This window comes from Microtus pennsylvanicus, chromosome 7 (assembly GCF_037038515.1).
Source record: "Microtus pennsylvanicus isolate mMicPen1 chromosome 7, mMicPen1.hap1, whole genome shotgun sequence".
In the NCBI taxonomy this organism is placed as follows: Eukaryota; Metazoa; Chordata; class Mammalia; order Rodentia; family Cricetidae; genus Microtus; species Microtus pennsylvanicus.
This window is the reverse complement of record NC_134585.1, coordinates 83788489-83801953: the sequence shown is the minus strand read 5'-3', so window position 1 is coordinate 83801953 and position 13465 is coordinate 83788489. Positions and strand designations below refer to the sequence as shown.

Below are 13465 nucleotides of genomic sequence, written 5' to 3'. Positions count from 1 at the left end.
GATGGAATGCTTCCCTTCACTGGTTTACTCCGGCCAAGTCCCTTTTGACATCAGGTGGAGATAAAATCTTGATTTGGTTACAAGCGATCAATGCTAAATTCACATGAAGAATCCATTTGCATAGAAACCAAACTGGCATGTGGGTGATAAGCAAGGCCAATTATTGTTTCTTCTTAAAGTGGAGCAAACCCTGTTGTGCTCCACAGATGTAATAATAAAACAGGCGCTTTACTCTTGCGCCATCCACCCGGACCTCAGACCTATTAAAGCAGCTTGTTTGAATTACTTCATTATCTGAAAAGTGCTTTGTTCTCATTTATTATTTCTCACATGAAATTCTGGGAATTAAGTGCATTACTCACCCTATTTTGCAGATGAAAGGTAAAATCAGTGTTTTATATTTATTAAGCACCCACAAAGTTCTGGGTACTTTCTGGTATTTGCTAATGAAATAGACCAGATCCTTTACTGCTCTACTTTTGGAAAATGAGCATCCGGAGTTACATTTATTTCTTTATGGGCACTCTGAATTATGGGGTTTGGGAACTCGAAGAGGCCTGGGAGATTTAGTCCAGCCTCATATGTTTATAGATGAGGAAGTAAGCAGCTTGTAAAAGGGCTAAGTGAAGTTTGAAATGATCCCCTAGTTGTTAGCTGAGAGATGATTTAGACCCTTAAGCCTTGGCCTTCAGTTTGTTGCTTCCCCCTTAAACAGTGATGCTGCGTCTCCCACTTAGTAACTGTTCCCTTTTAAAGTTAGAGAGGGAAGCTGGGAGGAGTTCCAGGAGCATGGCTGTCTTCTTGTTCTTCTTGGTATCTCAGCAGGATCTTCCTATAAAATGGAACTGAGGCACATGGGGACAAGGAGACAACTGCACAGCACTCACCCACTGTGACCTGGGAAGACACCTCAGTGATTGTCATGGAGTTCTGCCATGGCTTGTTAAAGTACTCTACCATCAAAGTCATATATGGAAATAATCAAGAACACACACACATACACACGTGAGACAGGATTTCTCTTTGTCACAACCCTACCTGGCTGTCCTGGAACTAGCTCTTGTAGACCAGGCTGGCCTCGAACTCCTAGAGATCTGCCTGCCTCTGCCTCCTCAGTGCTGGGATTAAAGGCGTGCACCACCACTGCCCAGTTTAAGAACACATATTTATAAAACAAATGTCCCAAATCAAATCAACATTTATTAATCACATATCTAGATAAAGTTAAAAGATTATTCCTCTCCGTGTCCTTTGGAGAAGAGAATATACTTTCCAATATGATGCATTTGAGAAAAATTATGCATATAAAGTAATATCTCGTGTTGAGAATCAGTTTTCTTAGTATGTTAAGGGTTTGTGGCATTTTTTCCTAAATGAAATACTCTGAGGCATATATGGCAGGTGACTACATACTTGAGGATGTTAGATTTTTTTTCCAACCCATACTTGGTGTTTTCATCAGCTAGTTCTTCAGTTTCAATTAAATACAATAATAACAGGCAGCCAATGTTTTTGCTAATACTGTTAAGATGTAGCGGAGAGTGTCTACGGCTGAAAAACGGTAGCCAGTATCATTAATATGAGAAATGACTTGAACCCAACGGCAAATGCAGCAAGAATCTTTCCAACTAAGCTGCACACTGTCTGTGAATTTCATGGATCTGACTGAGGTTTGGAGCTGCAGAGCATCTGAAAGCAGACTTCTCTTTTCAGCTTTCTTGGTATGAATTTGATCCCAGTTGCATTGACCCTGGATATGGTATGGCAGCACAGTTGGCCCATGTCACACGGAGTTAATGCTGTCCTACAGTCAATCTGCATTAGTGTGATTTCTCTAGGTTTGCATCAGGATGAGCCTGGAGCTGAGGCTAGACCACTGGGATGGGTGGTGGAGTGAGAACGTGCAGATAACAAAGCTGTAGGTGGAAGGTAGGCAGTAGGATACAGGACTAAGGTCCCCTTAATATCTCATCTGCCTTAGAGTTCCTTAGCTCACCTGCCGCTGTTCCCATGCTTCCCCCTCCCACACATCCTTATGAAATGATGCCATTACATCCTTACAAAAATCCAGACTTAGCAAAAAGTCTTCTCATTGCTTTTAAAGTTCAGAGGCATTTTTCATATACAGAATGGCCACAAGTAAAGACCTATTATTTGTGATCAGAAGGCTTAGATTAAGAGAAAAACCAGAAAGTTAAACTGTAGACCAGTAATAAAAAATATATATATTATATATATATTAATATATATTATATATAAATATATATATTATTACTGGTTATATACACACATACACACACAAATTCTGACCCTCTGTGCTTGAATTTTTGGATAACACCGTCTCAACTACATTGTACCTGGCCCATGTCCAAAGATGCTACCAATGCAATTATGACATGCCAATCTGACTAACCTTTGTACAGTGAAATCTTATTTTTCTCTTTCTACCTACAATTAGAATTTGAAAAGACAAAAGACCAATTCAGTATTTACCTTGTCATTACTTTTAAACAAAAAAGTCAATAGAGAAAAAAACAAAAACATAAACAAGTTTTTAAGGTTTAAAATTATCCTAAATAATACAAATGTCCCAAACGACACCATCATTTATTTTGAATATTGGTAAAAATGACTTCTGTAAAGGTTTCTGCAGAATATAAATGACATTGAATGGAAAGATTAGCATAGTACTAAATATTCAAAAATGTTAAAGCAGAAGTAGCAGAGGAGGGAAGGGTGAGATGGAACAAGTTCTCTTGCACAATTTCTTTCCAGGCTGTTGAGCAGGAACAGTCCTTGTGCCAGCCTCATTTAGAGTCTCCTGAGATGTAAGAACTCATCCAGAGTGCCCCTTTCTGGAAAACTGGAAGAAGTTCCCTCAGCATTATTGTCTAAGTGGCTAAGCTGATGTCATTCACGAAGAATTAAGTACAAGTCATAAATCCATGATGCTCTGTGCCCATTGCAGGTGGGGGATGGAAGCCTTACACATCTGCACTGCGTCCTGACCTTACAGGGTAGGGGATGAGCTCCGAGACAATCTGTCCTGAGATACAGCCCAGAGCTGTACAAACAAGGTCCTGGGGGTGCACAGGTATATCAGAGTTCCCAAACCTTCGTACTTTCCCCTGTGTTCATTCAGACAGAGGTCAAACATGCTGTTAGTACACGCTGATGAGAGAGGAGAGAGGCAAGCAGTCAGGAAGGCAAGGTTTCTTTTATTTATTTATTAAAGATTTCTGCCTCCTCCCTGCCACCGCCTCCCATTTCCCTCCCCCTCCCCCGATCAAGACCCCCTCCCTCATCAGCCCAAAGAGTAATCAGGGTTCCCTGACCTGTGGGAAGTCCAAGGACCACCCACCTCCATCCAGGTCTAGTAAGGTGAGCATCCAAACTGCCTAGGCTCCTACAAAGCCAGTATGTGCAGTAGGATCAAAACCCCTTTACCATTGTTCTTGAGTTCTCAGTAGTCCTCATTGTCCACTATGTTTAGCAAGTCCGGTTTTATCCCAGGCTTTTTCAGACCCAGGCCAGCTGGCCTTGGTGAGTTCCCGATAGAACATCCTCATTGCCTCAGTGTGTGGGTGCACCCCTCGCGGTCCTGAGTTCCTTGCTTGTGCTCTCTCTCCTTCTGCTCCTGTTTTGGACCTTGAGATTTCAGTCCTGTGCTCCAATGTGGGTCTCTGTCTCTTGTCTCCTTTCATTGCCTGATGAAGGTTAATAATATTCAGGAGGATGCCTATATGTTTTTCTTTGGGTTCACCTTCTTATTTAGCTTCTCTAGGATCGTGAATTATAGGCTCAATGTCCTTTATTTATGGCTAGAAACCAAATATGAGTGAGTACATCCCATGCTCCTCTTTTTGGGTCTGGCTTACCTCACTCAGGATAGTGTTTTCTATTTCCATCCATTTGTATGCAAAATCCAAGAAGTCCTTTTTTCTTTTACTGCTGAGTAGTACTCTAATATGTATACATTCCATACTTTCTTCATCCATTCTTCCATTGAAGGGCATCTAGGTTGTTTCCAGGTTCTGGCTATTACAAACAATGCTGCTATGAACATAGTTGAGCATATACTTTTGTTGTATGATAGGGCCTCTCTTGGGTATATTCCCAAGAGTGGTATTGCTGGGTCCAGGGGTAGGTTGATCCCGAATTTCCTGAGAAACCGCCACACTGCTTTCCAGAGTGGTTAGGAAGGCAAGGTTTCAAACTCAGTCCCTGCAGCCCTATTTTCCCCTTCTGTTTCCCCACTGTGTGCTATGTGAAGGCTACTCAGGAAAAGGCAAGAAGGGAAAATAAAAAAGAATCAACAGTCCACCCTTTTCCGTAGGTGTCAACTGAGGGTGAGAAAAGCTGCTCTAACACCATGGGTGGTCCAGAGGCTCATCTGGAGATTAGAAAAGAAACAGAGCCTCTACAAGAGAGTGCAAACACTCTGATAGCTCGAGCCATTTAGCCGTGCTGATGTTAGGTCCACCTCACTATCTGGGATGGTTAATCAACACAGGCCAGCCCATCAGAACGGGAACGTGACCATGGCTATTTCACCTGGCAGGAGCATGCAGATTCATGCAGATGGAAACGATGCTCGGGTGTTCAGGGAAAATGTACACATGGTCATGAATGGTGGTACATCTTCCTTTTGAGATTGGCAGAGAGAGCATAGTGGAAAGCAAGGAACGACCTGAAGGTAAATGGTGGGGAGACTGAATCACAAGGGTGGTGTTTGTAGATGCTTAGCTCCTTAAGGAAAAAAAAATCCATCCATTTTCTTTTCTGGTTGTAACAGAAATTTGAGCTTGATTGGTAGATTAGTGTGAAAATCCTCTTTCTGCACAGAAAAATGTCACAATCAAATTTTCCTCCACCTTTAAGCAACTTAATTGGGGAGGGGACAGAAAACAAACCTTCTATTTGAACATTTAGTTTATACAAACAAGAATGTTTCTACTCAAAAATGTTTCCTATATAGAAAGCTGGTAGATTTTGGAAGAAATGGGATGTTTTGTGGAACTGACAGTTTGAGGCCATGACAGTGAGTTTATTTGCTGAGGCTCCATGCATCCCTGGGTAGGCATTCCTCTTCTGGTTACCAGGGAATCAACACATATGGAACATGCTGTTGGGTAAATGACTTGTTAACTCATTTCTATGCAGTTAGAAGGTGTCATGAGTAACTATTAATTGAGTGATAATCTAATTAATTTTTCTTTCATTTCAAAGAAAAATGGCTTAGGTGGTATGGAAGCTACTGGTAGCCTTTAAAACTATTAGAAGTTTACCTATTGGTTCATCTTCTGTGATGATCCAAATGAAATTCTCCATTCTTCATCCCTCTGTGTCAGGAAATGCTTTCATGCTAGAGACCAGTGGAGTCATGGTTTTGTTTTATTGTCTTTCAAAGGTTCATAGGATCCGGCCTTCTAAAGTTTAATTTTATATTCCATTTGGCTATCCAAACTTTGAACAACCATTAGATATTAAATATGCTTATAGAACTCACCCTATGGGTATTGGAAACTTCCAAAGGCAGGGCTGTGTCCATTTGTGCTGTTTTCAACATTGGCAGCTGATGAATATCATTGGATAGCATGCAATCTAATATATACGCATATGAAACTAGGTGAGAGGAGAAGCAGACAGCAGGCACTGATAGGGAAAGAGAGGTGGCTTCGCCTTGTGTCCTTAGAATAACTTCAATTATCATCTGAACCGTTCTTTGCGTACTGCTCCGAGTCAACCACAGAGGGTGTGCAGTTTGCACTCTCGTGGAAACCCAGAAAAACAGGTCTTATGAGTAAGTTACAAAGACAAATTTCAAAAGATGATTTTGAGATTGTGCAACTTTTGCCAAGTTACCCAGCACTGCATGCATGGTGACATCGAGTTCAGTGCTGTCTCTCTTCAGGGAGGTCATGAATTACTGATAAATTTCCTTCACAGGGGATTCTTCATATGTGACAGCTCCTTAGAGTCTCTCACTCTTCTCTAATCACGTGACTCAGTTATAGTGTGCGTGTGTGTGTGTGAATGTGTGTGTGTGTGTGTGTGCGCATGTGCGTGCACATGTGTGATTGTGTGAAGAGGGGGTGTCTTTTTGGACAGCTGTTAAATGACCATTACCTAAAGCTTTCAAATGTTTCCTCTGGCTAAAAATGGCAAGCATGTGGATCTGAGTTTGCCAACCTTGGAACTATTGACATTCTATACTGCAAGGGCTTTGGACTGTAGTTGTAGAAGACTGATTATTAAATTGTGGGATGATCATCAGGTACCTCTGAGGTCTACCTCCTTGGAACATCTAGCACTATCCTACTTATGAAAATCAAAATCTCTCTAGACATTGCTAAGTTACGTCTGGGAGTCATTAAGAATTACTATCACAGGTCAATTAACCTTCTTACCACAGACACGTTCAACAGAGTTTAGCAACATCTTAAAGACAAAAACACAAAGTTGTGGAACAATGGGAAAAAACCCAATGGCTTGAGGATGCTTTCTTTCATTTTGCTCATAAATGCAAATCTGTAATGTCAGTTCACACCAATTTGATTTTAGCCCCCTTTATATGACCAGGGAATTGAACCCTTGGAAGATGAGGGCAATATGTTTTTTTTTCTTTATATCCCTATGCTAAGAGATGGCCTGGAAAGTCCTCCCTGGTTTCAGTGTCTCTGTGAACGAGCCAGGAGACTGTGGTGTTCTGCTCTCAGGACAAGGGGAGCAATTCATTACACACAGGTTACACAGCAACATTGCTTCTGTTCAATGAACAGCACATACTCAGTCATAATGACTGCTCCTTTGTAGAGCTAGACCAGCACCCTTTCAGAGAAAGAAAACAACTTCACCCGGAAAGACAAGGACCCCTAGCCTTATAAATAGAAGGATGACTATGTCACTATGTTCTGAGAGTACCTGTGACATGCATATGGTATCCTGAAACTAAATGCTTTGGATGAGGTCACCTAGGCAGAGAATGGGCTGCAAGGCTCTGGCCATAAGAGCTACTTTAACCCACTTGAATTTATTCCTTTACTAAGGAAGGCAGAAGGTCTTTTACTCTATCACATGTACAACAGCGGGTATTAATTTTCCCAAGAGTTTTCACCAAGTACTCTCCCTACCCCCAATTCATTGTATGTAATCAGTTTCAGGAACAAGCAAACTGTAAGTGGAAATTTTAGGAGAACAGCTGAGTTGTACTTGACATTTTAGGGTCTTGGTAGCTGAAACGCCCTCAAGAAGGTCGTAAATGCAATTTTGTGTCACTGCAAAATGCCAAGGATACCCCAGGAGCAATTGCAAATTGAAAGGGGAATTGTATTCTGCCCCAAATCAGCCACATGGACTTGGTCCTGTCTTTGTTCTATTAACTGTATGAGGGGAGAATGAAAAATGATTCACTGATGCTGAAACCTTTCCCTAATAGGAGTTCACATCTGTGCATGATCTAAGATGGAATTCTATTACTAGTCTGTCTATGCCGTACTGACTACCATTTTCTTTCCTTGATTTGTTTTAAAACAGAGTAAAGAATCCAAGTATCTGACAAAAAAACTAATTCTAATGCAGAGAAGGGCTCTATATATTTCTTTGGTTCTGTTATAGCCAGAAGTCAAGGAAAATAGACAAGGAAGTACAGCATCTGACACAAAGGCGAATCTGTGATCTGGTGAGGTACCTTAGCTTTGGCTGCCACCCGGGATATCAATAGGAGGGAATCCCTGTGAGCTCTTACTTGGCAGTCCTGCGAGGTTCACATTGCCAGTGTAACTTCAGATAAGGGATCTGATGCTAAGAGAGTTCCGATGCACTGTCCCAGTGATGAAGCTAGAAAGCAGGACCAGCAGCCGGTGAGGCCCCATTGTTCTGTTACCCCTCCTATCGATATCCCGGGTGGCAGCTGAAGCATTAGAATTAGTATATCAAAGTCATTCTTTGTCAGATCTTCTACAAATGTCAACACAGCGTCTTCCATCCCTCTGGTTTTTCTCTGTTTATTCTCTGAAATGATGTACTTGGATCCTTTATTCTGTTTTCTTCAGTTCTCTATCTTACAGCTTATTCTTTGGCTATATTACACTATAGGTGTGCCAACAGCCTTCTGCCACTCTGTCTAGCAGCTATCAAGAATGGTGCAAATTGATGTTCTTCTGATAAATGGATAGTGGAATGGATGACCTTCTGGAAAATGATGGACATTCCACTTAGTAGATCTGCTTGAGTGGGAGGACTAGGAACGATGTGGTAAAAACCTCCTAATCTTGGGGTTCTGGGCATGTATACCAATGCCTGATTTTTTCCTGGGGATTTGAACTCAGGCCCTTGTGCTTGCATAATAAGCTATAGCTTCAGCCACCAACTGCTCATTCTGAATAGATGACCCACATTTCCTATTCTCTTTTTCTCACTCTAATTGACTTTTGTAGAACTAGGTAAGAAGGAGGAAATGTTTACCTTGTTACTTTAAATCTGCCCAGGAACTAGGGCCTATGTGTGAACCTACTTTTATTGTTATTTTGCTAAATGGACATAATATCAAGCTGCCCTCTATGATCTCAATGAGATTATATGATCTCAATTCACAGATTAGCTCTCATTCCTAATCAGAGGCGTTTCTATGTGTAATGAATGGCATAGCTAACACAGAAACTCACAACTGGTCAACAGGCAGAGACTAGTTGACTGTGGAGTGCTCAGCCACAAAAGGGACAGGTATGTCACCTCTGTATCTCCAACGTTCAGGAGCCATTGTGGAGAAGAAAGAGAAAGATTGTAAGAGCAAGAAAACTGGGGAAAACCAGGATCTTCTGGGCAGGACAAGACTGCTGCACCCATGAGCAAGACCTGTACAACATCTCATCAGTCAAAATGCTAGCATGGAAGGAAGAAGGACTCAGAAGACCCCACACCTAAATAAGGAATCACTGGCACTCAATGGATTTTAGGAATGGAAGACTCAGTTTTCTATAAGTGTATGGCACTTGGTATCTTCCAGTTGTTGGTTCCACTCCCTTGGATATGTAGGCAGCGTAAATTGGACAACATAGATTATTATTAAGAAAAATAGTTTGAAAGTTGGGAGGAGGAAAGTGGATCTGGAAGCAGTGGGGGTAAATACAATTTTGTATACACGTATGAAATTCTTAGAATTAATTAATAAAATGCCATAATAAAAATTGGGCCAATGTAACTCATCTGTGACTTGAAAAGATGCTTACAGCCTTTAGGATTTTAAAGCACTAATTTCTCCACTTTCTACCTCATCCGTCAACCCAAATTTCTCCCATAAGCCATGGATTAGAAAACATTGAAGAAATAGAGGCTGGGAACATGGTTAAAATTACTGGTGGCTTTTTTTAAAGAACCTAGGATCAAGTACCAGCACCCACACAGTAGCTTATAATTCTCTGTAATCCTGTTTCCAGGACATCCAATGCCCTTTTCTGGCCTCTGGGTACCAGGCGTGCACACTGTACATAGATATGCATACAGGTAAAACATCCATACACACAAAATTTGAAAGTTGAAAAAAAATCTTGAGATATTGAACCATTACCTTGAGCTATGTAAGGTGTTGTTTCTTCTTTGATAGGGACGTGAGTGGGCCGCGGGGTGGGAGCAGGAGGCCTGTTTACAATGAAAGACCGGTTTCCAGTTCTTTTCTTTACACTCTTGCTGGCCAGTATTAGATCATACTCATTGTCATCGGTCTCAGCAAACGTATACGGGTTTTCCTCCTCCTCTTCGTTCTGTGCTTCATCCTCTTTCTTTTCTTCTCTGCTGGGCTCCTCTCTCGCCTCTTGTCTTGTGCTGAGGTAACACCAGTTCTGACTTCTTTCCATATGGTTTTCCACCATTTTTCCTGCTTAAAAAAACATTTAAGGGGTTGGTCTTATATTTTATGCAATAGTCTTGCTTTTTTATTTCCTGTTTCTCAAATCAATTTACTCAAATGTCATTGAAACAACATGAAAAAAGGCCTGTCTCTGGTAAAATGCCTATCATTGCTATCAAATTTGAAAGGAAAAGTCAGTCATTTGATCCCCTTACACAGCTTGGAGTCACTAGTTCTGCGAAGCAAAGACTTTAATATATGTTTTCAAAAAATATGATCTCTCAAACTTTACTTTAGGTACATATTTGATATCAAAAAATGGTATATCAGAAAATTGAAAATCTATATTTCAAGCTCCAAAAGGGGTGTTTTTAACCATGAAACTAGGACATGTTCTTCCCTAGTAAGACATCTTCCCTTTCTGTTGCTTGTACTGAATATTTCACCAAAAATTTGAGTTCTCAGAAAATAACATGAGGCACCAGTCATACATACTTCCACTTTCTGTCCTGGCAAGTGTTTCTCTGCTGTGGTATACTGACTTTTTCAAAGGCGCAAGTCGTGGTTATCCCAGGGGAATAAGAACTCACTTAAACACGACACCAAACTGGAGGCCTTGGGGTAACAGTGTGGGCAATCACTGCCTTCAGGATTAGTTGTGTGGTTAGAATTCAGTCACAGATGCAGAATCTTTTAGAGATCCATAGTCAGAAAAATATTTCCTGCTGTGTAAGAATGTGCTAAGACATCTTCATGGCAGTTGTTAAGCAGACAAGCATATGTTTTTTTAAATTTATTTATTTATTAAGGATTTCTGCCTTCTCCCCGCAACCGCCTCCCATTTCCCTCCCCCTCCCCCGATCAAGTCACCCTCCCTCAACTGCTCTAAGAGCAATCAGGGTTCCCTGACCTGTGGGAAGCCCAAGGACCGCCCACCTCTATCCAGGTCTCCTAAGGTGAGCATCCAAACTGCCTAGGCTCCCCCAAAGCCAGTACGTGCAGTAGGATCAAAAACCCACTGTGATTGTTCTTGAGTTCTCAGTATTCCTCATTGTCCTCTATGTTCAGCTAGTCCGGATTTATCCCATGCTTTTTCAGAACCAGGCCAGCTGGCCTTGTTGAGTTCCCAGTAGAACATCCCCATTGTCTCTGTGTGTGGGTGCGCCCCTCGCGGTCCTGAGTTCCTTGCTCGTGCTCCGTCTCCTTCTGCTCCTGATTTGGACCTTGAGATTTCTGTCCCGTGCTCCTCTGTCTCTGTCTCCTATCATCACCTGATGAAGGTTAATATTCATGAGGATGCCTATGTGTTTGTCTTTGGGTTCACCTTCTTATTTAGCTTCTCTAGGAACATGCATTATAAGCTCAATGTCCTTTATTTATGGCTAGAAACCAAATATGAGTGAGTACATCCCATGTTCCTCTTTTTGGGTCTGGCTTACCTCACTCAGGATAGTGTTTTCTATTTCTATCCATTTGTATGCAAAATTCAAGAAGTCCTTGTTTTTTACTGCTGAGTAGTACTCTAATATGTATACATTCCATACTTTCTTCATCCATTCTTCCGTTGAAGGGCATCTAGGTTGTTTCCAGGTTCTGGCTATTACAAACAATGCTGCCATGAACATAGTTGTGCATATACTTTTGTTGTATGATAGGGCCTCTCTTGGGTATATTCCCAAGAGTGGTATTGCTGGATCCAGGAGTAGGTTGATTCCGAATTTCCTGAGAAACCGAAACACTGCTTTCCAGAGTGGTTGCACAAGTTTGCATTCCCACCAGCAATGGGTGAGTGTACTCCTTTCTCCACAACCTCTCCAGCAAAGGCTATCATTGGTGTTTTTTATTTTAGCCATTCTGACAGGTGTAAGATGGTATCTTAAAGTTGTCTTGATTTGCATTTCCCTGATCGCTAGGGAAGTTGAGCATGACCTTAAGTGTCTTTTGGCCATTTGAAGTTCTTCTGTTGAGAATTCTCTGTTCAGCTCAGTGCCCCATTTTATAATTGGATTGATTAGCCTTTTACGGTCTAGTTTCTTGAGTTCTTTATATATTTTGGAGATCAGACCTTTGTCAGTTGCGGGGTTGGTGAAAATCTTCTCCCAGTAAGTGGGTTGCCTTTTTGTCTTAGTGACAGTGTCCTTTGCTTTACAGAAGCTTCTCAGCCTCAGGAGGTCCCATTTATTCAATGATGCCCTTAGTGTCTGTGCTGCTGGGGTTATACGTAGGAAGTGGTCTCCTGTGCCCATGTGCTGTAGAGTACTTCCCACTTCCTCTTCTATCATATTCAGTGTGTTCGGACTGATATTGAGGTCTTTAATCCATTTGGACTTGAGTTTTGTGCATGGTGATAGATATGGATCTATTTTCATTCTTTTACAGATTGACATCCAGTTTTGCCAGCACAATTTGTTGAAAATGCTGTCTTTTTTCCATTGTATACTTTTAGCTCCTTTATCGAAAATCAGGTGCTCATAGGTTTGTGGGTTAAAGTCAGGGTTTTCTATTCGATTCCATTGGTCGACTTCTCTGTTTTTATGCCAATACCAGGCTGTTTTCAAAACTGTAGCTCTATAATAGAGTTTGAAGTCAGGGATGGTAATGCCTCCAGACAATCCTTTATTGTATAAGATTGTTCTGGCTATCCTGGGTTTTTTGTTCTTCCATATAAAGTTGATTATTGTCTTCTCCAGATCTGTGAAGAATTTTGATGGGGATTGTATTGAATCTATAGATTGCTTTTGGTAGAATTGCCATTTTTACTATGTTGATCCTCCCAATCCAAGAGCAAGGGAGGTCCTTCCATTTTCTGGTGTCTTCTTCAATTTCTTTCTTCAAAGACTTATAGTTCTTGTCAAATAGGTCTTTCACTTCCTTGGTCAGGGTTACCCCAAGATATTTTATGCTATTTGTGGCTATCGTGAAAGGTGATGCTTCTCTGATTTCCCTCTCTGCTTCCTTATCCTTAGTGTAAAGGAAGGCAACTGATTTTTTGGAGTTGATCTTGTATCCTGCCACATTACTAAAGGTGTTTATCAGCTGTAGGAGTTCTTTGGTAGAATTTTTGGGGTCACTTATGTATACTATCATATCATCTGCAAATAACGAAAGCTTAACTTCTTCCTTTCCAATACAAATCCCCTTGATCTCCTTATGTTGTCTTATTGCTATTGCTAGAACTTCAAGCACTATATTGAAGAGGTATGGAGAGAGTGGACATCCTTGTCGTGTTCCTGATTTCAATGGGATGGCTATGAGTTTTTCTCCATTCAATTTAATGTTAGCTGTTGGCTTGCTGTAAATAGCTTTTATTATATTTAGGTAGGATCCTTGTATCCCTAATCTCTCCAAGACCTTTATCATAAAGGGGTGTTGAATTTTGTCGAATGCTTTTTCAGCATCTAATGAAATGATCATATGATTTTTTTCTTTCAGTTTATTTATATGGTGGATTACATTGATAGATTTTCGTATGTTGAACCAGCCCTGCATCTCTGGGATGAAGCCTACTTGATCATAATGGATAATTTTTCTAATGTGTTCTTGGATTCGGTTTGCCAGTATTTTGTTGAAGTAGACAAGCATATTAAATGCTCTGATTAATAAGTTTAAAATAACCTG

The 13465-nt window shown here is 41.0% G+C and overlaps 1 protein-coding gene across 1 annotated transcript in view; it reads right to left on the bottom strand.

The window, feature by feature from the left end:
• The window catches only part of Bank1 (B cell scaffold protein with ankyrin repeats 1), a 218011-nt gene that overhangs the window by 30049 nt on the left and 174497 nt on the right, over nucleotides 1–13465 (bottom strand). Inside the window, exon 10 of the mRNA XM_075981274.1 lies at nucleotides 9569–9874. Coding sequence (XP_075837389.1) covers nucleotides 9569–9874 — 306 coding nt within the window. The remainder of the gene's footprint in view (nucleotides 1–9568; nucleotides 9875–13465) is intronic.